The following is a 25,330-nucleotide window of genomic DNA, read 5'->3' as shown; positions in this document are numbered from 1 at the left end:
AATCACATTTCAGTGATTCATACTGGTATTACATTTAGAATGCTTTACATTTCATAGTTCCAAAAATAATACAATGCTGTTCCTCAGTTGAACATCATACTCCATAACTCTGTACATTATCTACTTAGCAGCTTAATTTGCTATGATTTTGACAAAATACTAGAGAATAAGGGAAATAAAGGTTTCAAGGTCTTAGCTTTGCTATAAAAATTAGCTATTAAATTTTAAAAATTTTAGTTCAATTTAAAATTCTTATTGAGCAAAAGGTTCAAAGATTAATAAAAAAGCCAAAAGGCCATAGTCGTTAACAATATATTAATATTATGATCAAAAAGAAACTAGTATCCATTCTGCAACAGCAAGTTTCATCAAGGGGTAACATCTAGATATTACAGGGGGACAATTTTTTAAAAGTCTCTCATGTATTCAAACATTTTCTAAGGCATTAACAGCTAACTTATTCCATACTTTCTTTGCAAGGATGTTTGCACAAATTGCAAACATAGAGATATTTCCTCCTAGAACAGATTTTCCACTAAGATGGGAACATCTCTCTCTCCCTGGATTAGGCTTACATGGCATTTCAGAGTAATACTTCTCTCTTAAGGAGCAGATGGGCTGGTTTGCCTATACAAGGCCAGAGTTTTCTACTATCAAGCTTCTTTTTAAAGAACCCCACTGCCTAGCAACAATGAACCCTATTTGTATTTCTCCATGGAAATTGGAATTCTGAAAAAAAAATGAGTGCTATATTTTTGTTCTTGCTACTGCTATGGTTGTAATAAATGGTCTTTTCTCTGACCCTGTAGTCTCAGGTCTTCCACCAACATCTATGATACTGTGTCAGGTTGAGATATTTGCATGAAAGTAGGGTATAGTGTTACATCCTGCCAAATTTCTGACTTGACAGATATGAAATAAGGCAACCGTATCATAAGATGTTAAATTCAACAAAGATGCACAAGTGAATTCTGAATTTAGAAAAAAAAATCTTACTTTAAAATTTCCTTCTGCATATAGAGAATGAGAACATAAGAGATATTTTGATTCTGTTTTTTTAGTATTAAAGTGTTAAATTTCTTCAGGACAGAGTTTGAGATTTTTGAGGGTAGAAACATTTATGTTTTTACCATTAGCAAATACTTAATTATCAAAAAAAAAAAATACAAAACTATGCCACTCATTTTCTTTAAAGAAAAATATCCTGTGTCAATAAAATAGTATATGTTCTTAAAATGAACAATGTGGGAAAGTTCTTAAAAACTCATCAAAAATACTACACAGAAGTAATAAATCTATTTAGTTATTATCATTAAGTAGTTAAGTATCATTTCAACAATTCTCTACAAATAATATACGTAGTAAGCAGGAAAGACAAATGAAGGGAAAGATTAAAAGTATGAATGTTCTATTAAAATGGAATAATATGCATGTCATTTCAAGTTATGTAATTTTAGCGAATGAAAACCAAATGTCATAAAACCAAAAGTATTGCTAAACTTCAGATAATTCATCTCCATGAAACTTTCTAAAGGTTAAGAATAGATGCTATGGGCAGGATAAAGCCCTTTTAATGACAACTTTATAAGTCAGTATTTCACTGACTTCCTTCTGTAAGAGGAGATAGCACACTTTAAGTTCTGCCCATAGCCGAGGTCTGGTCAATTGCGTGGTTTTAAATCTAAAAGGTTTATTAGATTCTTACTCTATTGTGTGGACATAATGAATGTAAATTACACATAATCTATCTATCTTCAAGGAAAGTGAGTTAACAAAATTTCCCCAATTCTAAATTTTTCTTCTTAATTCACTGTATTATTAGATGACTATGTGCAAGTAGTTGCTTATTTTGGAGTATTTTTTTTTTCTACTAAAGCCTTAACATTTTTAGGTTCCTTGAGTTTTTGCTTCTTTAAGAATAGTTTATCTAGAAATAAAAATTTGGTTGATACTTTCCCTCACAGATCTGCAATCACTGTGCCACTATCTTTAAATATTACTTGTTTTCCTTCTGCCTCTTTTTTTTCCTGAGATGGAGCCTCACTGTGTCACCCAGGCTGGAAAGCAACGGCACAATCTTGGCTCACGGCAACCTCTGCCTCCCTGTTCAAGCGATTCTCCTGCCTCAGCCTCCCGAGTAAATGGGAACACAGGCCTGCACCATCATACCTGGATAATTTTTCTATTTTTAGTAGAAACAGGGTTTTGCCGTATTGGACAGGCGGGTCTTCAACTCCTGTCCTCCTGATCCAACCGCCACAGCCTCCCAAAGTGCTGGAATTACAGGCGTGAGCCACTGAGCCCAGGTTTCCTTCTGCTTCTTATACTTCATTTGTCATTCAGCCATTTGCCCTTCATTTTCTTGGATTTCAATGTCACTTTTTTCCCCATCCGTCAACCACCCTTCCAAGTACTCACAGTTGTTACATTTGAGGTTTTTTCTTTTAGTCTTCTCACCAGAGCAAAATGTGGCTCATGGTGATACTCCTGGATTTCACCTTCATTCCCTCCAATGCTTGTAGATAATGCTTCATTATATTTGGAGTGAATATTGTAGATATGTAAGGGGTCAGACTATCCTAAGTTTTGCTTATTTATGGGTTTTGCATCTATGTCTTCCTGAATTATTCTTCATGGAGAATTTCCAAATCAAGCACAGTAAGTTTTATTCCCAATTGTTATTTCTCAGCTTTTCCTGAAAATACGCCCTTTAGATCAAAAAGAATCACTTCAAAGAAACTTTTTTGTAGCTGTCTGAAGAATTTAATTTTCTACTTACTATCTGACAACTGTCCACACATTGGCTGCCTTAATCATCTAAACACCCACTCTATTTTAGCTATCATTTTTTTTATTGGAATATAGTACAATTATCTCAACTTTTCCCTCTGAGTTTTCTGACTTGTTATATTGTTTCTCTAAGAGACTAGTTAGTTCTATAATAGTGCTGCTCTCATATTTTGTTCCCTATTCAATTATTGTTAATCTCTTACAATGTTGTGTTTTGAATTTTTAATCTTCTTGAATTCAGATTCTCACTGAGTTCTTCTACAGAACAAAAATGTGTGATTTGGAAGAAGGAAGAGGTCTCAGGTTTCATCCAGGTTAACTACTACTTACTTATGTGCATTATAATTATTTTTAAGTACAAATTGTACCTTTCCTGGTTAAAACAAAATAGTTTTCTCTGTCTCTATGAGATGCCACAGGAAACTGACATATTTTCTACTCTTGAAGGATTCTCCTTGGCCCTCATTTCAGCCCCTCAATCTGCTTATAAGTTAAAAATAAAAAAATTATCTTAATTAATCAACTTTTTCCCTCATTACAAGGTCTGGGAGATCCATGTGCAGGATTTAGAACATATTAGCCAGATTGTAATCTGCACTTACTTTCTTGACTGTTACTTTTAAAAATGTATGCATTAAGTGGGGCCTCTCACATTTGTTTGGTTACTGTTAGTAATTTTGCTAATTTTCTACTGTTTTTAAAGCAGAGGAGAAGGAACATTTTGTGAATGACCTTTATCATATTTATCTGGCTGTCACTACTATTTTTAAGTACTTTAAGGAATTATTTCATTTTAATATTATACATCTTTACAAAAAAGGAAAGTATTCCCTAACTATTAAGAATATTATAAGATTAGTATTCCTAGAAAAGCTTTATTTTTCTCATTAAGACCATGCAATTACATATATATATTACATGTATACGTGTATAATTCCTATTAGAGTACATCTAAAATAGTGACTTTGACATTAACACCCTTCAGTCTATTCATAGTCTACCTATTCAAATCCTAACCACCCATTCTGCTCTTCAACACAAATATTCTTCAACTCTGAAGATATTTTTCTGTATTTTCACAAATACCAGGCTCATTCAATCCTATGACAACTTCAGTCCATATTGAATTTAATATCTACTTGTTTCTTCAAAGCTATTATTTATTTCTTATTAACTGTATTAATAGTTAATAGGATATACACTCTTAGAATATACAATATAGATATATGAAAAGCACAGTGCCCAGCCACATAGTGTTACCATAATTAAAATTTATTTGTTCAGTTATGCGATACATTTAAAACTGCACTTCAAAGAAAGTCATTAATAATCATAGACTAAGATAGAAATGCATACACAGCATTTGCATGAAAGTTATTAAATATTAATATTTCTGTACTCTTGAAAAGCCAAACTGAAATTTTTTTCTTCTTGAAATTTAGACTCTTAATAATTGTTTCCAGTTCAGTATAATTCTTTTAGTCATACTGTTTTCCTCCCAAACAGAAAACAATCAGTATTTCCCATGCTTGAGTAAAGAAACTTAGATTTTACCTAAATATAGCTAGAGTATCTGTGACACCTAATCAACAAAGACCACATTAGACAATGCTATTAGGTTGTTTATAAAAAATCCTATGAAATCATTATATGCTGTCATTCCTGATGTTTCTGCACTCAAACACAACAAATGGAGCAACCCGCTGGCTAGAAGAACTTCTTCTGTAAATATTCTGGTTCAAAGGACATTTAAACAAAATTTAAAACAACCTTCCAATGTGTTCAGTAAATTAAAGTACAACAAAAAAAAATGAAACTTTCCTTATATTGTAACAATTAAGTTTAGCAAAGATTTGCCATAAACTAAATGCAAACATCTGTGTACTCACAATATTAATACTATATAAAGCATAGATATTAGGAATAAAGATGGATTGTCACAAAAATTTTCACTTCAAAAAGCATTATGACCTAACTAAGGCTGAAAGGTTTTGGATCAACTCCCAAGAGTCAGAGGTTCAAATATGTGTTTCTGAAAAGTCAATCATCTGTTTACAGAAAACACTAGCTGGGTCATCTCTGAGTCTGAATCTGCCAACTTTTGCCTATCTACCATTCAAACAATGGCACTAATATCGGTATAAACAACTGACTTGTAGAGAGACACATTTTCATTCCATTCTGTGAACATGCCAACAATTAACATCCCTTTTTGTCTACCTAGCATTCAGCATTTACTACTTAATTTCTTAGAGTAAGCTTTTAAGTTTTTTGTTTGTTTTATTGTATTAAAGAGCATGGGCTCTCATACCAAGATCCTTGGGTCTGAATCTATCTCCAGGACATTGTTGTTGTGTGACTCTGGGTAAGTTACACAAGTCCTGTGGCTCAGTTTACTCGTCAGTAAAATAAGGACAACACAGAATTGATATGAGGATTGGCTAGGTTAATATGTGAAGGGTAATGGTTAACTTTTCCAAAATGTCTTCTCTATAGCTTGTCCTCTTGGAAGGCTTTAAAGAAATCAATCCTGGTAGAGTTGCGAGCTAATAAATTGGGTTATTAGTATGCTGGGTTATATAAACTACATGAATGGTAAGCTGGTGGATCTTACCAGTGGCCCTCCACTTCATGACCTGCCACCATAGGACTTAAACCTTAACTAGCTGATCATACCAAAGCAGGTCTTGATAATCTCCCAAACCTAGATGCTACATAGGCAAAATAGGACTATAACCAAGGTTCTGAAACATTGCACTGCTGTTGGAGCCCAGTCTCTTATCACACAAGTGAATGGACTGGTGCTTCCCTCACTACACAACTTAAAAGTCACAGCACAAAGACTGAAGTCTAACATTCAGCCCTGAGGATCCATTTGCAGTGCTACATAATGCAGTGGATACTGCCTCTGAGTCCAAGGACTGCTCCCAACAACTACTGTTCCAGAAAGTCTAAAGTCTAGTATGTGTGCTCTCAAGTCATTCATCTTTGAATATCTGTAAAGACCCAGTAACATTCATGTTTTGGGTCACCTAGTGCACATGCTATATTAAATGCTTGCTGTTATTACTCTACTCACATTTTACTTAACTTCTACTATTAGAGGACCCTTTAAAACATATCGCCATTACCCCTTTAAATTTAATATATTGTATTTATTGAGGCTTTATAAGTTGCCAGAATCTGTGCTAAATACTTTCAACAATTATTTTAAAACTGCATAGCACACCTATGCATGGGCAGGTATTATCATTATCCTCATGTTATAGATAAAGCAGCACAGGCACAAAAGTTTGAATAATCTAAGATTACACAGCCAGAGAGGGGCAAGCACTCAGACTCAGATCTGTTTGAACTCCCAGATCCACATATATAACCTCTACAGCACATTGGACATCAGTGTTACTCTGGGTACTATTACCTTGTCAGAGACATCATAAAACTCTTACCCAGAAGGAAGTAATTCCACATGTCCCAAAGTCAACTCCAGGAGGAAGTGGGGCAGGGGAGGAACATATATTCTGACGGAAGTCAGTTAAGTAGTAACAATCTTAATTGGCAGTACATACATTCCCTTAACTGTGATGTTTCTGGGTTCTGGACAGGGAAGAAAGTATTTAAGAAGTGGCCTCCCATTTCAATCTTCAGATTTGATTTTGAAGTAACGTGAAGTGCTTCTGACCCACTACATTAAACATATGCTGAGCAGTGGTGGTAGTAGAAGACATTGATAAGGCTTCCTTTATGCATCCCTCTCTCACTGTTAAGACTCACTTTGAAAGCCAACGATTGTTCTGATGCTGCACTACAAAGACCATGAAATGAAAAATGAGAAGCTCTAATGCTAACAAACCTGAGCATCTAACACATAGAACTTAAGGCTCCTGTTGTTGTTTTTTTATTTTTTGAGAACGAGTTTTGCTCTGTCACCTGTGCTGGAGTGCAGTGGCGCCACCTCGGTTCATTGCAACCTCCGCCTCTCGGTTTCAAGCAATTTTCCTGCCTCAGCCTCCCAAGTAGCTGGGATTACAGGCACCCACCACCATGCCGGACTAATTTTTGTATTTTTAGCAGAGATGGGAGTTTCACCACATTGGCAAGGCTGGTCTTGAACCCCTGACATCAGGCGATCTGGCTGCCTTGGCTTCCCAAAGGATTATAGGTGTGAGCCACCATGCCTGTCCTCATTTTATTATACATCCAAAGCTGGATAGTGAATACACAAAATGTAAAACTACAAAATACCATGCTGCTCCTCTTTCTGTTGAGCTTTCTTGACAGATTATACTATAACTAAAAGGCAGTGCGTAGTAGATGGGAAACTACTGGCATTACACATAAATCATGTTTGGCAAGCATATTCTGTACTTACTACTCAGCAGAAATCACCAATGATATGTGAAAAGGATACAAACAGTAAAATGATCCCTTTATATTTATTAGTAATGTACAAAACATTTGCAAGCTGAGAATTGGCAAGTTAAAGCGAACAAATCCTATTTGCCTTAATTAAAAATGAAAACAAGGTCAGAAAGAACTGAGTATCTTAGCCATTGATGGATTAATGTACTTCCATTCATTTGACCAATATTTATTGATCACTACAATCCAGACACTAAATTGTATACTGAGACCGTGCCAATGAACTGGACTGGTTTTTGCCCTCCAGAAGTTTATAGCCTAGAGGGAAGACAAAATAAATTTTAGATGTTTGTTTCTTAATTTCAATATCCATGGGAATTCCTGAGAATCTTGTTAGAAATGCAGATTTTAATTTTTTTAGATGTGGGGTAGAGTTAACAATAAACATTTCTAAGAAGCTTCTAGTTGATACTGATACAACTGGTGCTTGTATCACACTTTGAGCCAACAATGGTGCTACCATTTGAATCCAGGTTAATCTAAAATCCCTCTCTTTTTGAGAAGATACTTAGTGAGGAATATGTCCTCATCTAGCAAATGAAAGACAACTGTAACGTTACTAAGTCAAACCCATTGCAAACATAAGTGACTAAAACTAAACAATTCATTAATTCAACTTTTTTCTTCAAATACTGTTTACAATACAATTTAATTTACATCCATAAAGTTTTTATTTTTCCTAATAGAGACACTGCCTAAATGCACCATCTACCTTGAGAATCTGTTGGTTCCACAGCTAAGGATTCAAGCATAGGTCAAAAACATTTGAAAAACATAAAAGTAAAAAAAAATAGAAACTTACAAAAATACACTGTAACTATATAGCATTTATATTGTACTAGGGACAGTAAGTAATCTAAAGATAATTTAACATATACAGGAGGATGTACCTAGGTAATATGTAAATACTATTTCATTTTATGTAAGGGATCAGAGCACTCACAAACTGGTATTTGTAGATCAGAAAGGTAGGTCCTGTAACACCCGGATATATTGAGGGACAACTGTATATAGAAACACAATTGCATTCTGTTTCCATATTAAAATCATGTGATGAAAAAGTAACAATCACTTAATTGACACTGTATCACCAACCTGAGAAATGTTCTCAAAATGTCTAAGTAAGAAATATCAAAAAGATTCTCAACAACCTTCACTTTCCACCTGGTTTTTACAAAATGATAGAAAATAAAGAAAATTAAAAAAAAAAAGAAAATCAAATTAGCTATAATATGTATGAATAGCTTACTGAAGAGTTCTTTCACATGTAATCCCAAGAAAATCATGCAAGAGCCTTTTAAGGACTATTCAAAGATCACCCCAATATTTGTTCAACCTGAAACTTTCCATTATATTGCATCAAACCTTTTGTAGTAAGCAAACTATTTTTCATTAATGTACATTCCTTTTGTATGAGAAATGTACTTGCAATAATTACATGTACAATTTCCCTCTCATACAACTTTCCCATTATGGCTTATTAGTAACCTGTTGAATATACATTATTTAACTTATAGGTTCACAGTATTTAAAAAATACTAAGGATAAATTACATTTTGAACAAAAACTAAATCATGTGACTTTTTCCAGAACCATGTATAAATCTTAGAATGTTTCTTAAGCAGTACATTTCTAGACAATATAGAAAAAAACAGATTAAAATATCAATATAGAATCTTACTGCAGATTCTACAGAATACGATTTTAAAATATTGTTTATAGGTTATCTTTTTCACTCCACTAGAAAGTCCCTTCTTCAGTGTTCATTTCTCCAACACTATCTTTCTTTCCTGACAGAAGGCTGATCACCATCAATTTCATCACTGTTGCTAACTCCACTTCATTTAATCTCTGCAACATCTGTTGCCAGCACCTATTCTTCCCTCCTTTTGTGAACATAGTTTTTTCTTCTAGTTAGAAAATCAGTTCCAACTTCTTGGGTATACTTTATGTTTTAAACTCTTCTCAACTATTAACATGATTGATGGTTGCCCAGAGGCTACCTCTTTATCTCCAGCAATATATTTGGCTATTGGCCAGGTAGAGAAGTACTCCAGAAGCTTGATGGTTCATCATACTCTCATCTTTAACCACAACTATTTATCTGGCTCCTTCTATCTCTGCAGCACTGTGTGAGGGATCCATGATAAGAGATGGTGAAACAGATGTGCAAACAGATAATAACCAGGATATGCAGACTGATACAACTACTGGTGAATAATTTAAGAGATCCAATGACTATAAGAAAAAAAAAGACTGGGGACAACTTCATGGAAAGAGTAATCAACTAAGGCTTAAAACATAAAATTGACTATTTAAATAGAGAAGGCAGGCAATCCAGTAAAATAAGTGCAAAAGAGGTAGAAGACTACATTGTTTCAAGACCTGTTGAGCCAGAAGAGCAATAGCACTTTGACAAAAAAGTTCACTGTGGATTGCAGAAGATCTTAAATAACAAATCAAGGGGTACAGACTTTCTTTTACTCTCATATACTAAATAGTCGTTTCAGGTCAATAGTGCCCAATGTAAGAGAGAAGGATAAAGACTTTTAAATCCAAGTACTTAGTTGTAGGCCTTGGAAAAAAGTTTTCAGGTAACAAGATAACATGAATAATTTGCTGTGATTATAAGCTCAAAATGGTGTATTTAATTCAGTTGTCCCAGAACCACCAAAACCTTGGAACCATTGTGTAACTAAATCTACCAGAACAACAGAATAACCTACTTTGTGGCACTATAAAGTAAAACTATACTGCATGCAAATACTTGACATAAAATCCATTTCCAAACTCAATTATTAGGAATAACATAAGCATAAAATGAAGTTTGGCAAACATCATGTATCCTTCAATTCAAGTCAAAAAATTAATAAAATGAAGTGAAATCACCAAGTTCTGATACTACATCTCAATTTAAACATAAGCAAGTTAATATACAGCATTCTTCAAAATCAATTGTTGAAGGTTAAATATAATCTACATACAAAATAACGTTGTCAACTTTTATATGAATTTTCCTTCTAAACATATTTATGTGTAAAATAACAAAATTTCCTGAGTTACAGGGTAGGACTTGACTTTACAAATTCATGCCCCAAATTTGATGGTGGCTTGTTTCTGTTTTTATTTCTTAAGCTTAGTATAATGGTTGTCCAGAACTTGTAAGCAATGACCTCATTTAAAAGTGGACAAGGTGCAAAAGACCATTTTTCACAGATTAAACACCTGATTCCTTTTGGGAGAGTAGTATTTCAACAGGTTCCTGTATTTCAAGAATATAAACAATGAAAAAGATACATCAAATACACAAAGAAAAAAATAGAGAAAATAACATTTCAAGCAAATTATCCTAGCTCCCTCAATTAACCTTTTAATACCATGACAATCCATTATTAATATAAATTGTTAATTTTATTAAATACAACACAAATATAATTCATACCATCTTATGCAACTAGGTGGTCCATCATTTTGGACTTTCTTTCTACCTCTGGAGAATTGCTCAGGAAATCTGGCTACCATACCAAATAAACTAAATGAATTTAATGAGATGGTTTTCGGCTAGTTTCTGTATTCTCGTATACACATGCATGCACCACATTAATGTGGCACTGTTTAGAGTCAGAAATGCAAGAGAAAAAAGTAGCTTTCCAGTGTTATTTCATTGTTATTAACTATACAGTATTCAGATGCAAAAACCAAAAAAGCCTGTATATTCAGACTAAAATATAATACATATGAAAATAAGCATAAAGTAACTGTTTTGGGTAGGTCTTAGGATGCTGCTGTGGCTTAATTTGCTCTGTTTATCTTCTCTCTGTTTTTCTTTATTGCATGTGCTATTTTTGATGTTTTGTTTGACTAATATGTCATACAGTGAATTTACCAAGGTCTATAACAAAAGGTGTAGATCCATACACTGGACATAACCTTGAGGGCTTAAGAGAAAAAAAATCCTAAGTATCACAGAACAGTCTCAACAAAATCAAAGCATGCTTTAAACATGATTTTCAGTTACACCCTGCTTGTCATTTGTGATTACTCAAAACAATAATTAAATTATGTGCTCCAGGAATCAGGAAGGAGTGGATAACCAAAATATATGAAAAGCCCCTACAGTCCCTGTTTGTTCAGAGTATAGATCAGCATTCTTTAGGAGTTCCATTTCTTTTAATACAGGAATGAATACTGGGTTGAACATGCTTATTTTGTGTTTTGAGGTAATGTGATACATGAACACAAATACTGCAGAGGTCTTCCTCTGTGGATCTGTACTTTTAAGCGGCAGCAGCCAGCGTAATCTTGTAAAGGTAAAATGGATCACGTCATTTCCAAATAGAATCTTTTCTTCATTTTCCTTTTAAAACATTATGTAAGTGGAAATAGTAGCAATGGTAACAGAAGTGGTAAACTCAACATAAACAGCTTACAAGGCTGTCTCTGGGTCTGTCACCAGCTCGTTCCTTGTCTCCTGCTACTCCCACCTCTACTCCATTTGCTTCACCAACCACAGAGGCTTTCTTTCTGTGCCCCAATGAAGCACTGGATGTGGCTTTCACATACTGTTACTTCTGGTTTGTTCTTTAAATGGGTAATTCTTTATTAACTTTAAAGGCTTAGTTAAATACCACCTCTGCTAAGAGATTTCACTTACTGCCTTCCATTCCCAGTCTAAGTCACTTTCCCTGGCCGTCTTATATAAATAAGCACAGTTAGGTTTTCCTTAGAATATTCATCACAATTTGACATTTTCATTTGCATTTGTTTACTTTTCAACCCCTAACTGGACAACGTACTCCTTGGAACTAGGAAATCATACTTGCTCAGTTCAACTCCCTCTATCTATTGACTATATCATGATAGGCATTTATTATTTGGTAAATTAGATAATGAAGGTATAAAAGACTAATCATATCTTCCTACTTATAAATTCCTTACTATCTTCAGTATAATATAAAGTATTTTCTGATATTTACTGAAAAGTGGGAATAAGTGAGAGAGGTCCCTTTACAACTGTCTCCCACCATGATCTATCTCTGGAGACCTCTATCTCCAAACCTAGTAAGGTCTGTGAAACACTTCAAAATGCTTAAGACAATGAAGGCGGAAAATAAAAGACTGATAACAAAACCTTGCCCTTTACGTATCAATGAAAAGGGCCAGTGTACGTGGGGAGGAGGAGAGGTGCCTCTCCCATGTTAGCTCTTTACTTAACTTTTTAACAACCTCTTCCAGGTATTTGGTGTGTATCATTACATTAAAGTTAGATGTTTGGTTCACCTGCAAGGTATGTTGCAAAATTCTAGTACAGATAATTACAATAAACATACCCAATATTTCTCCTTAATTTCAAAGGAAAACATTTTTTCTTTTCATGTTAACAAAAGAATCCTCCCATTGTGTTGAGCAGCTCCACACCCACACTGATCTGCCCTACAGATGCCAGGATTTTAATAGTGGTAAATTTATCCTTCTACACATTCTTTTCAAAGTAGAATAAAAGCTCTGAGAGGTGAAAATGTTAGAATACATTGCGTTTTGTATAAGTTATAAGCTGAAATATGTCATGAGATAAATTTACCTTTATAAGGGAAGAGAAAAAGTATACAAAACTAGATAAATCCTTTCCCAAGGGGATGTCTTCCACACATTAGGTATCAGCCCTTTGTCAAACTTAGAAATCTCAGTCATATCTCACCTTTCCTTAGATTATGAATTAGTAGAGACCACTTTAACTCAACTAACACCTATATTCACTAGTTACATGATCTTAGGCAAATCAAACTTCAAGTTTTCCTGTTTCTAATCATAAAATAAAGGGAGACATCACAGGCTTATTTTAAAGAGAAAAGTACTGCATAGTACTGATACAGACAGGAGGCAGGGAAATACAGGGTAGAAGAAGGCAGTCGCTGGTGAGGGCCACACCCTCAAGACTGGTATGGTGGCACAAAGTGAGAACATGCATTGCTGTTTGTTCACTCGAATGTTGCTTTTTGGCCCACCCTGCCTCCCATCCTGTACCCATTAAAATCCCAGGCTCTACTGGCAGAGGGGCAGCAGAGCAGCAGAATGAAGTGGCAAAGGAGAGAAGAGAAGCAGCAGCCACCAAAGATAAGCAATTTTATTTCAGAGGGATGGCTTGACAGTGGTACTTCAGAGAAGAGTTCAGCACAGGACAGCCGAACTGCAGGGGAAGACCACCTTTCTACTCCAGTCCCTTTCCAGCACCCCATCCCACTGAAAGCCACTTCCACTGCTCAGTAAAATCCTCCACCTTCACCACCCTTCAATTCACTCATGCAGCCTGATTCCTCCTAGACACCAAACAGCAACTCGGCTACCAAGAGGGCTGGTGCAAAAGGCTATCACACTGCCACTCCAGTGAGTTGGTAAACACTTAAGCTGTTTGGGAACACTGTGGACTCCTCAGTGGTGACTTAGCAATTCCAAGCTTCTGGAAGAATTGGCAAAACCCTAGCATCTGAAATAACAGGAAGAAATTTTTAACCTGTAAATTCTCTTAGAATTTGGCTTCCCCACAATGAGTTATTTGCTTTGTTATGCTTGTTACTTGCTGTATTTATTATATTTGAGAAAATGAAGAATAATGTAAAGAGTTAAAATGCAGCTTGTTACTTTTCCCCCTGCTATGCTCTTTTGCAAAAACAGGAACTCTGTGTAAAAAACAAACCAAATAGCCTGACCGCCGGAGAAAGATGACAGTACCTAATAAGCTTCTCGTTGCAGGCAGCCTATAAATGGGCATGTAATGGAGAGCCTTATTACCCAGATTCCTTTCCCAGGAAAGGCATATTGATTATGGCTTTGGTAAGGGAATGCGACCCTTTTGGAGAACCCATAAATGGATGCATGAGGGGTATCTGTCATGAGGAAAAACCTCTGTGGTTGAGATAAAGATGTAAAAGACTTGCTTCTCCCACTGCTTCTCCAGGCCTGCATGGGGTCTCCCCCTTCTTGTAGTTTGTGGTCAGGCCAATAGTCCTGTGTCAGATCCTGTTCTCCCTGCAGCTGTGAGCCCAGTGCTTTTCTTGCTGATAATTTTAAGTTTATAATTAACCTGTATTCTTGCTAAGGTTTATGGTTTTTATGCTGAAGCACAGAAACTAACTTTTACATTGTTCCGCTTTACAATACCATATCGTGATCTTTGGACAACAGTTTTTGCTTATGTCTCTTTTTGTATAATTATCACTGAAACTTTGTGTAACCTCATTCACCCTCCCCTATTGAAAGAGCCTAACAAAAAACAGAGGTTTTCAGGAGAATGTCAGACATCCAAGGAGCAGCATTACGTGGTGTCTCCGCTGGGTCCAGCTTTAAGGAAAAATGTTTCCTTGTCTGTCTTTTCAACAAGCACTTAATCACTTTGAGAGACACTGAATCCATGTTGATATATTGAGAGCTGGTCTCAAAATAGTAGACAGTAAAGATGAAAGAGCACAATGTAACACGTGTCCTCTGGGGCTCCAGAGGTCATGGATACCTTCCCTACATGCTGCCATGTCACCACAGGAAGTTCTATTACTGCCAGCACCCAGAATGACTTGTCCTGGCCCCTGTATTCACTCACCTGCATGGCCATCCCATTAGGGGCTGAGAGCTCTGGGCTGAGTAAATGTGCCAACTCCTTAGCAAGACCCGCAAAGGGGTCAAACCCATTTCAGTACTACTCCTGACACTCCATAATTAGTGTTGTGGCTGTTTCTAAGGGGAAGCATTCTCTTAGGTTTGTGCAGCATAACAGGTTTTTTAAAACTTTTAATTCTTTTTAACCAAATTTAGAAGTCAGGAAGGGCTTAGCAGGAATGATATTTCCTTTCAAGGTCAACCAAGGCTCTTTAAGTAAAGTAACAGGACATCCAAAGTTCAGTTTTAGAAAGTTCTACATTAGCTCATTAAAAATAAATAAAAAGTCTAATGTATCTTCAAAACGGAGGATATTACAATTAAGAGGCTTTTAAGGAATGGTGATTTTCTTACTTTTGAATATATGAATACTTCTTAGTTTTGTCTGGTATATGAAAGAAATCCATAAGTTCAAGTCAAATCTAATTTCTAAAAATTCCAAATTTGCTGTATCTGTATTTATAGATGAATTAAATACTTGAAATTAAGAGAGAAATTTAAGTGCTCTTTAAAAATTATAAATGGCCAGGAGAGCAAACGAAGAATCAAGGGGAAAAAGATTCTGGAAAGCTAGAAATGTGATTTTAGTCTTTGAATCTCTGCAGACCCTTCATAAAAACAGACAAAGGCAAGGAGGATATGAAAACAAAAGACCTACAGACATTATCTACTATAAAACCAGTATTTGGGAGGCTGAGGCACAAGAATCGCTTGAACCTGGAAGGTAGAGGTTGCAGTGAGCTAAGATGATGCCCCTGCACTCTAGTGGGAGCAACAGAGTGAGGCAATGTCTAAAAACAACCAAAAAAAAAAATAGTATCAGTGGTCAAGGGTAAACTGGTAGCACACACAAAGACACAAACAGTTTAAGAAACTGTAGAAGAAAATGAAAGTAAAACAAAAAAGACAGAAAACAAGAGAAACATCATCAGGTACTTTCTGGAGACTTCAGTAGGCCATTCTATTCTGGGAATAGCAACAGAAACCAGGAGAAGCCTTAGTAGGCTTTAATCCAAAGTTGAAAACAAAGGAACCACATGAAGGTTCTCTGCTAGAGATAACTGAGGGTCTGGGCCCAAAGGACGCTCAAAACCAATAAAGAGAAGCACCCTGGAATGTTAAAGGACCAGCCTGAGAAGTCTAGATGGGCCAAGAGAGGTGTGCTAGGAATAAAGGAAAGAGGAAGTATAGGCAAAAGAGGGCCACAGAAGTGTTATTTTGACCCAGCCCTTCCTCCTAAACTAGATAAAACTCTTCTACTTCAAAAGCAACAAGAGGGCTAGGTGCAGCGGCCATCCCTGTATTTCCTCCCTTAGGGAGGCCAAGGTAAGAGAATCACCTGAGGCCAGGAGTTTGAGACCAGCCTACGCAGTAAATGGAGACTCCTGTCTCCACAAAAAAGAAAATAGCTGGGCATGGCAGTGTGTGCCTGTGGTCTCAGCTACTCAGGAAGATGAGATGGGAGGATCGCTTGAGCCCAGAAGGCCAAGGCTGCAGAGAGCCATGATAGTGCCAGTGCACTCCAGCCTGGGTGACAGAGCAAGACCTTGTGTCAAAAAAGAAAAGGAAAGCAAAGAAAGAATAAAGAGGAAACACAAGAATACAGGAAACAAGCACTTAAGAAAGACCAGTCATAAAATAAACAAAGACAATAACCCAATATTTAATAAGCTAATAGAAATTAAGAAAATAAAGGAACTAGAAAAGTCAGACTTGGAGTAACTTGGAAATAAGGTGATAAGAAGAGAAAAAAAATGTAAAAAATATTTCAGAAATGAAGACTAAATTAGAAAAAACACAAAAGGTAACGCCTCAACAGAAGGAAAAGACTGGAAGTTAAGAAAATAAAGAAGAAATTAAGAGATTAGAAAAACCTCAACAGAAAGTAACAGCTATAAATGCCCAAATAACATGTAAGCTTTATCCAACAGGAATCCCTGAAGAAAAGTAAAGTAACAAAACAGAAAATACTGAAGAAAATAATGCCAAATAACAAGATTTGGAACTACCCAGAAGAATCCACTATGTACCTAGCAGTATCAACCAAAAAGACCATAATTAAGAAAACTGTAGTAAAACAAAAGGATTTTCAAGGAAAAGAATTATTTTGGCATCCAGGCAAAGAGACTAAGTCACTTATAAGATGAAGAAAGTCAGATGTTCATCACAGTTGACCAAAATACTTTATGACAAAACAGATTGGCATATCAAAGATGCTCAACAAAAAATTGTTGAATCAAGATAGGTTTCAATGTAGCCAAAACCACCTTGAAGGTTTTGAGCGAAAGAATAATTTTATTCACATGGAAGAACGTGGGAATACTGTGCCCGCGAGCCCTTACAAGAGCACCTATTGGAGGATTAGTTCCAGAAAACCAAAATGATTAAACTATCAACATAAGGATTTGTGGTGGCTATTACATGTATATTTACTTATACAACTAAGAATAAATAATGGCTTGAGGGAGAAAGTATACTAGTTAATGACAAGAATGTAAGAATATATACAGTAAAAATGTTCGGGCCGGGCACAGTGGCTCACGCCTGTAATCCCAGCCCTTTGGGAGGCCGAGGTGGGTGGATCACGAGGTCAAGAGATCGAGACCATCCTGGTCAACATGGTGAAACCCTGTCTCTACTAAACATATAAAAAATTAGCTGCGCATGGTGCCGCGTGCCTGTAATCCCAGCTACTCAGGAGGCTGAGGCAGGAGAATTGCCTGAACCCAGGAGGCAGAGGTTGTGGTGAGCCAAGACCGCGCCATTGCACTCCAGCCTGGGTAACAAGAGCGAAACTCTGTCTCAAAAAAAAAAAAAAAAGTTCACTGTCATCTTTCAGCTATAAACTTTAAGTTAAAGTATACTAATTCAAGTTAGATTCTTCAGAGAAGAGGACATAGAAGACTCTAGCTAATTTGTTAATTTTAACAACTCAGTATTCAGTACAGCACTGAAGTGTGGGAACTAGCAGTCTATACTACGTAATACTGTCATACCACTCTGTCAACTTATCATTGAAAGTTTAATTATAGTTCGTATTCATTGAAAACTTATTGCATGCCAGATGCTTCTCTAAGCGCTTTAAATATATTCATGTTATTCAACTCTCCCAGCAACTTTATAATGTAGTTATTATTAACAGTTTCAATTTACAGATAAGGTAATTAGGAAACAGAGCTGACATCCAAAATGTAAGCCTTACGATATCGGAGCTTGTTTTCTTTCCAACTGTGCTAGCATGAGAAAATGACACAGCTAATAGGCGTGGTGGTGCTCATCTGTAGACCGAGCTACTTAGGTGGCTGAGACAGGAGAATTGCTTGAACCAGGAGGCGAAGGTTGCAGTGAGCCAAGGTCGTGCCACTGCACTCCAGCCTAGTGACACAGCGAGACTTTCTCTCAAAAAAAAAAAAGTTATATAGCTAGAATAAACTTTCACCCTCTGCTTTTGATTAGAATTATGCATGTTATTAAAAGGTCATCACGCCGGCTGCGGTGGCTCATGCCTGTAATTCCCAGCACTTTGGGATGTCGACACAGGCAGATCACAAGGTCAGAAAATCAAGAGCAGCCTGGCCAACAGGGCAAAACCTCGTCTCTACTAAAAATACAAAAATTATCTGGGTATGGTTGCTGTGCCTGTAATCCTAGCTACTTGAGAGGCAGAGGAAGGAGAATCACTTAAACCAGGGAGTTGAAGGTTGCAGTGAGCCAAGGTCAGCACCACTGTACTCCAGCCTGGCAACAGAGCAAGACTCGGTCAAAAAAAAAAAAAAAGTCACATGTTGATCACAAACTCTGATTAGAAGTTATACATTTTAATGAAAGCTGGGAAATTATTTAAAATATACAAAAGTAAGCTTGGCAAACAAAATACTTGAGAGTTGTCATAAAAATGACTAATGGCAGAGCTTAGTGGAAAAATATAAAGAGTTCCTACAGATACCCTAATACTGATTGCATCTTCTATTTTACTAGTCCTGATATTAGACATGAATTTAACTAGGAAGTTGGTCACTTCACATTCACTCACTTTTTCAATATCATGATTATCTCACCTTTCGTCATCATGTCTCTTTTTTTTTCCCCCTTCCTCTTCTTAATCTGTCTCTAGTCTTCATAGAGTCTACAAACTTTACTAAGCATCTAGCATGTGCTGGCCACTACGCCTCTTAAGACAAGTCTCAGCCTTATGCTAGGGAGTGCAGGCATCAGGCAGGGCTTCCTAAAGGACATGGAGACTGGAAGAAAATCTATGACAGGAATGAAAAGAGGGATGGAGTATGTTTCAGATGGTAAGTGCTGGGAGACCAAAGAATTTCATCGAGGCAAAATAACAAGAACATTACAATTAAAAGATTTTTATGGTTTTTTGAGAAAGATATATTTACACTATAAAAGTTAGTGGCAATCAAAGTTTATCAAACTCAGTCTTTGAATACTTACATTTAATTCACTTTTTAGCACTTCTTCAAGAAGATGACTTACATGTTTATTATCTTCCTTTGTATCTGTAATTACACAAACCTCTTGGGAAATTCTCTCTGAAATTAAAAAAAAAATTTAAGTTTCAAACAAAACATCTAACAAGGCCCTAGGATGCTGAAACCTAAACGTACCTGATGTTCTTAGCTGTTGACCAAAAATAGGAAGGTTTTGACTTCAGCCCAAGTAGATTAATCTGTGTCCACACTAAGATGGCCTTGATTCAGTTTACTACCCAGGTCCATAAATCTATCCATTAAACACTTTGTGGGTAGAGAACCAGCCATTGTGCAACTAACAGAAATAAGATATTTTAGGATGCATTCAGAAGGGAGTAACTAGAGGTGACTACCATTTCAAGTTCAACAATTCGATCTTTCCATGTTTATAACGAGTCTCCCAGAACCTAACAAATTTCTTCTTCTCAAACAGATTCACTCTTTAGGCTACAGGTTATTGCCTATGCACAGACTCACTGTGACATCCAGTGCCCTGGTTAAGTACATCATGTTCCTTGGCATTCCTCTAGATTTTCAATTCAATAAAATTAACTTCCTGTTCTGACTACAGCAATAACAACTAAAAACAGGTGAAATAATTTTCTTCACATCTGGAAGAGCTGAGATGGTCTGATTTAAAATTTATGAACTATGTGACACAGTGATAGTCACCTCTGGAAACCCTGGATACATTCTCCCAAAAGACATTAAGTCCTGCTCTACAGCAGGCAAATCAGAAGGTACCCTGATTCAAGGTAAGGTGACCTCTTGTTTTTATGATATGAAGTTCAACCATGAGCTGAAGTCTGAGAATTTTTCTTAATCCCCATATTCCTGTCTTAAAATTCTTCACTATTTTCTTCCTTCCACTATCTGTTTAGTTTGCTGCTTTTCTTTTTAAAACTGTTTAAGTTGCTGACTCTCTCCCTTTTTTCTACTATTTAAATCTCTAAATTTTCCTCTAGTAACAGTTTTAGCTGTATCTCAAACATTGTGATATTTTCACTCAATTTAATTTACTTCACATTTAGTTTAAAAGATGTCACTTCTTTTTACTTGCTTTCATTTAGAATCGTATAATTAGAAACATCTAATTTCTATTGCAGTTTCTTATTTCACCTATGGATTATGTAGAATTTTACTGTTTTTATTAGGTCGCTGTGCAACAATTACTATAAATTTGGTAGTTTAAACACCACCCCATTAAGTAGTTCACAGTGCTACAGGTGAAGAGATGAAGGAGGAGATGGAGAAAAAAGTGTGACTGAAAAGGTGTGAGGGGAGTACATGAACAGAAATGATAAGGTCAATGAGACCAAATGTAAATAGCTGGTTAAGTAGTGAATCTAGGTAGGTAAAAGATAGGAAAGCTATTTGTGTTATTTCTGTATCTTTTAAGTTTGAAACTGATTTAAAAAGTACCCTCTCCTAAAAACAAAAATTAAGAAAAAATATATGAAGCTATATTAATAGCAGTAGACTTTAAAGTTCACCTCTTGTAAGTGAGCAAAATATAAGGATGTAGATTTTAGATTCATAAGTAACATCATAAGAAATATGGTGAATCTGCTATTGTCTTGGTTTCTACATTGTTAGCTAATCACTCCTAATTCCCAGCTATTTGCAGTCTACAGTGGTCTGCATCTGACAGGCCAATTTCTTACAATGTCTATGTAACCAATCGATATGTCCTTCCTACTGATAAATTCTCTGACTACAGTCATTCATAGAGTAGACCACATACCAAACCTTTATCAATTTCTAATTCAATGGTTATCAACTGGTTTTACATCACAATCAACATAAATATCTTTTTGTTTTTCTTTTATATTTTCAAATATCTCTGCACAGTGCATATCAAAAAAGATACTAGCCTATATATTTGCAAAGTTCCAAAAGTGATTCTGATGTACAGCCAGATTAAAACCTCTGCTTAGGTACTGCACTGATTTTTTATGATGTCGGGATTGTAAAGAGGTCTGTCATATATAGAACCTTTATAAATATGGTTTCATATATATAATACCACATTTATACTTTATATAAAGTGTCATACATATCATTTGTATATCTACTATACAGATACAAATAGTAACAATCTATGATCTGCCATATATTAATGATACTATATAGAGAGAGAGCTCTACCTGTTTATAACTATACAGTATATATTTCATGTTAAAGTTTTGTATGAAAGTTATTAAATAACTTTCAAACTTAAAAGATACAATAACGGAGAGCTTCCCTTTTACACAGATTTACTAACACATTGCATACATATTATATATGACATATATGACACTATATAGATGATACTGTATAGGTATAGACAGGTAGATCTATATAAATGATTCTATATATGTGTGCATATATTTGTATATATACTATTTGTGTGTGTTTATATATAGGGTATGTACATATTCTACTATAGCTAATCACCTGAAATGGAATATTTGGGACTATTTTTGCATTTTTCTTTAATCTTCCGTGTGGCAGTTGGACGATGGTGAGAATTGTGAGTTCACTGAGAAAAGAGTTCTGTTCAGTTGCCTATTACACAGAAACTTTGATATTTCTGACATACAACTATTTCAAAAACCTAAACCCACACAAATACTACTCTTATCTGCATGTCTCACTGGTTTTACAATTAAGCAATCTCTCACCTTTATAAAGGTGGTATTAAATAAGGTAACATGTTTAATAACTACAGATATAAGAAACCTGACAGGCATTCAATATTTGTTAAATGGAGGGAAATACAATTTTTAAATTTTTATACAATTTCAATTCTATATCTGAACAGATGCTGAAAGTAGCATATTGATACTTTGGCAGCTCTTTGCATGTGTGAAATGAGAAGAGACCAAAGAACAATTTCTATGCAGTCAAATTTTCTTTAAGGATTTTACTTTTTAAAAGATTATTATGAAGCACACATCTGTAAAAGGACAAATCAAGGGCAAGGAGATGGACTTGAAGAGTCTTTTCATTTATTGATGCCTTCATTGTGTTAGGCATTGTCTGCTCAAAATTGAGTAAGAAGTGACAGCTACTGTTACTGAATTTTCCAACTAGTGTAACAATTTTAAGATTCATCTTTCTGTAGAATAAAATATTGTCATTTTAAAAATAGACATGTGCAAGAGGAAGCCAGGAGATGTGTGTAAAATACTACATTTTGAGATTTTAGTAAGGATTAGATAATGTGTAAAATTATTTCTGGGGCCTGGTAATAGGAAACACCTATTATGTCAATGACATAATTATTGCTGTTATGGACACATACGTTAAGAACATAAATTGAAATAACTTTTGTCTACTCAAAATATTATCAGTTTCTGACTTCAAATTAATCTCTTCTTTATGGTCTTAATAGTTCAAGGTTTGGTAAACAACCCATATCAACTACATCCCACTAAGACTTTGTTTCAAATTTCCAAGTTTTAGCAAACATGCCATAATCATATGTGACAATGGAATACAAGTTTTGTGTAATACAGCTATGTTTGCACTTCTGAATTTCTTTAAAACAAATGCTTATTCCTTTTCATTGTTTACATCTTAGTTTCTCCACTAGGATCTAGGCTAAGGCATTTTATGTGATTGCTATTGACAATTTCAAAAGCATGCTGCACTATCAATCTTCTTTGCGGATGGTAATTAAAACTGACTCAAAAAAAGAAGAAAACAGTAATGACTGTACTTGTACCATGGACTTGGAAGTTCAGAATAGAAAAAAATACAACTATAGGAGCAGGGCTCCAATAAATTAATTGAACCTCCTCAATCCCAGTGTTATTCTATTATCCTCAAACTCAATGAGAGGAGGAAAGGCAACCAAAATATTTAAAAATCATTTTTTCATAAAGCACAAAATTCTTTCCAAACTTATGATTAATACTGATGATTTTCTCAAAGAAAGCAAAGCACGTAACAACTACTTTGTGGTTAAGGAAATCAAAAACATAGAAGCCTTTAGAATTCTTACTCTCTGTTCCATTAATAAAGCACTTCTTAGAAAATCTCAGAGGTTGAACTAAAAATATTGAGGCTTATCACAAAATCATTTTACATTCCAGAATTATACAAACTTTAATACAAAAATCAAGTCTTTGTTCTCCCCCTGAAAATAGACCTTAGAATTATAAAGTACTGAGATTTAACATTAAATGATACATGACCTGTGAATTTGATACCAGCCTCCGAGTTTTAGTTTTTACATTCCCTATTTTTTAAATAGCTTCTAAAAAGGCAGTGGCAGAGGGCAAAATACTAATGTCATAACAAGGAGGATCCCCCCAAAATAATTTTAACATGTAGTCTGATTTACACTGAATAACTTTGTCTGTAGCATTTAAAGGTCACATAGCTTGTTATGATTTAACAGAGAGAAAACTCACATCAGAATATTCGATAGCCTTGTATTGAAAACTGTAAGCATTAAATAAGAAGCCCAGATTTTTCAGTTAATACATCAGCCAATGTCTGAGAACCTCTAAATGGTAAAGGTATATATATAATTGCCAACTAAAATTATGCCAAAAAGAAACAATGTTCAACTTAACTTTCCTGGCTCCGATGGTTAATTTGTGTATCAACCTGACTGGACCACAGGGTAACCAGATATTTGGTCAAATATTACATTAAGTGTTTCAGTGAAGGTGTTTTGGATTGAGATTAACATTTAAATAGGTAGATGGTGATTCACAGTATAGGTAAGCCTCATCCAATCAAATGAAATCCTGAGACATCCACTCTTCAGATTTTGGACTTACCAGCCTACGTAAGTTGGTGAGCCAAATGTTCATCTGTATCCCTATCTATACCTCCTCTATTGGTGTTTCTCTGCAGAACTATCTTATACTGGCAAAGCTCTAAGCATGCTTGCTTGACCAGGTAATGAGTAATTCCCAGGTTCTCATCCTAGGATTCTCACCTCTTCTCATCCTATACAAAGCAGTAAACTCATACCTTATTCATCCATCAACCAACGCTTCCTACCAATTTCCTGGACCTCTATAAAATACACGTTCCCCTGCCTGCAGCATGATCTAATTCTCCAACAAGGTTCACCTCAAGTTCCATCTGCTTTAATAACTATAGCCTGTGTTTTAGACACATTGTGGTGTATATGTGGGTTGGGTAAGAGAAGAAATGCAGAGGTAACAATCACCAAGGAGACTGTTGAAACTAAAAAAACCCTATTTCTAATATATCAAAGTCTCTCTCTCAAACACATATCAACACACCATTTTTCCTTCTATTGAAGTAAAAATCACTGTATTATTGAATCTGAGTATTACTGGGGAAAGGCCTTTCAGTATAGGGTTTTAGAAAAAAAGAAATCTGTATGTAATATGATTCTTATAAGTTTATTCAGAGCTGATATCCATGCATTATGCACCAAAAGAGCCATGCCAGTTCCTTATAGTCATTTCAATAGTCAGCAGATATATTACTGATTATTTCGTGTTCCTGTCATACTATATATTTTTAATACTGCCTTTGCTTTTTATTATGGTAGGTACTTTTTTATGTTTTATCTAAAGACTATAATAAAGGAGTATGAATTATTTTCTCCATTTTATAGATGAATAAAAGCCGTGTATGAAGCACGTAAACTGCCCAAAGTCATAGGCATAAAATTGTCAACTTTAAGATTTCTAACTGAAATCTATAGAAATTAGCATCCTGAAAGATTATTTTCCTCTAACACAGTTTTGTATTTTGATTTTACTTTGATTACAGTTTCTACATTATAGTGCTTTTTTTGTCTTTCCCTTCCACAAGATCACAAACTCCTGAACTCCAGTTTATGATTTCCCAGTGTCATCCAAGCTTTGGAACACAGTAGCAACAAGAAGATATTTGAGACTTATTTTCCAGGCTCTGTACTAGGATCATGACTCACACACATTGCTATGGGTTGAACTGGGTTCCCTGCAAACTGGCATGTTGGAATCCTACCCACCAATATACTT

At 35.4% G+C, this 25,330-nt stretch overlaps 1 protein-coding gene across 13 annotated transcripts in view; it reads right to left on the bottom strand.

Moving 5' to 3' along the window:
* Positions 1-25,330, bottom strand: part of CRPPA (CDP-L-ribitol pyrophosphorylase A) — a 337,573-nt gene that overhangs the window by 165,327 nt on the left and 146,916 nt on the right. For all 13 annotated transcript variants that reach the window (XR_008473356.2, XM_054237213.2, XM_002751545.7 and 10 more), the window contains one exon: positions 19,309-19,406. Coding sequence is in view for 12 of the 13 variants with exons in the window: in XM_054237213.2 (XP_054093188.1) it covers positions 19,309-19,406 (98 nt within the window). In the remaining variant the exon portion in view is untranslated. The remainder of the gene's footprint in view (positions 1-19,308; positions 19,407-25,330) is intronic.

Source organism: Callithrix jacchus, chromosome 11, assembly GCF_049354715.1.
Source record: "Callithrix jacchus isolate 240 chromosome 11, calJac240_pri, whole genome shotgun sequence".
Lineage (NCBI taxonomy): Eukaryota > Metazoa > Chordata > Mammalia > Primates > Cebidae > Callithrix > Callithrix jacchus.
The sequence above is the reverse complement of the archived record's forward strand: the minus strand, read 5'-3'. Positions and strand labels throughout refer to the sequence as shown.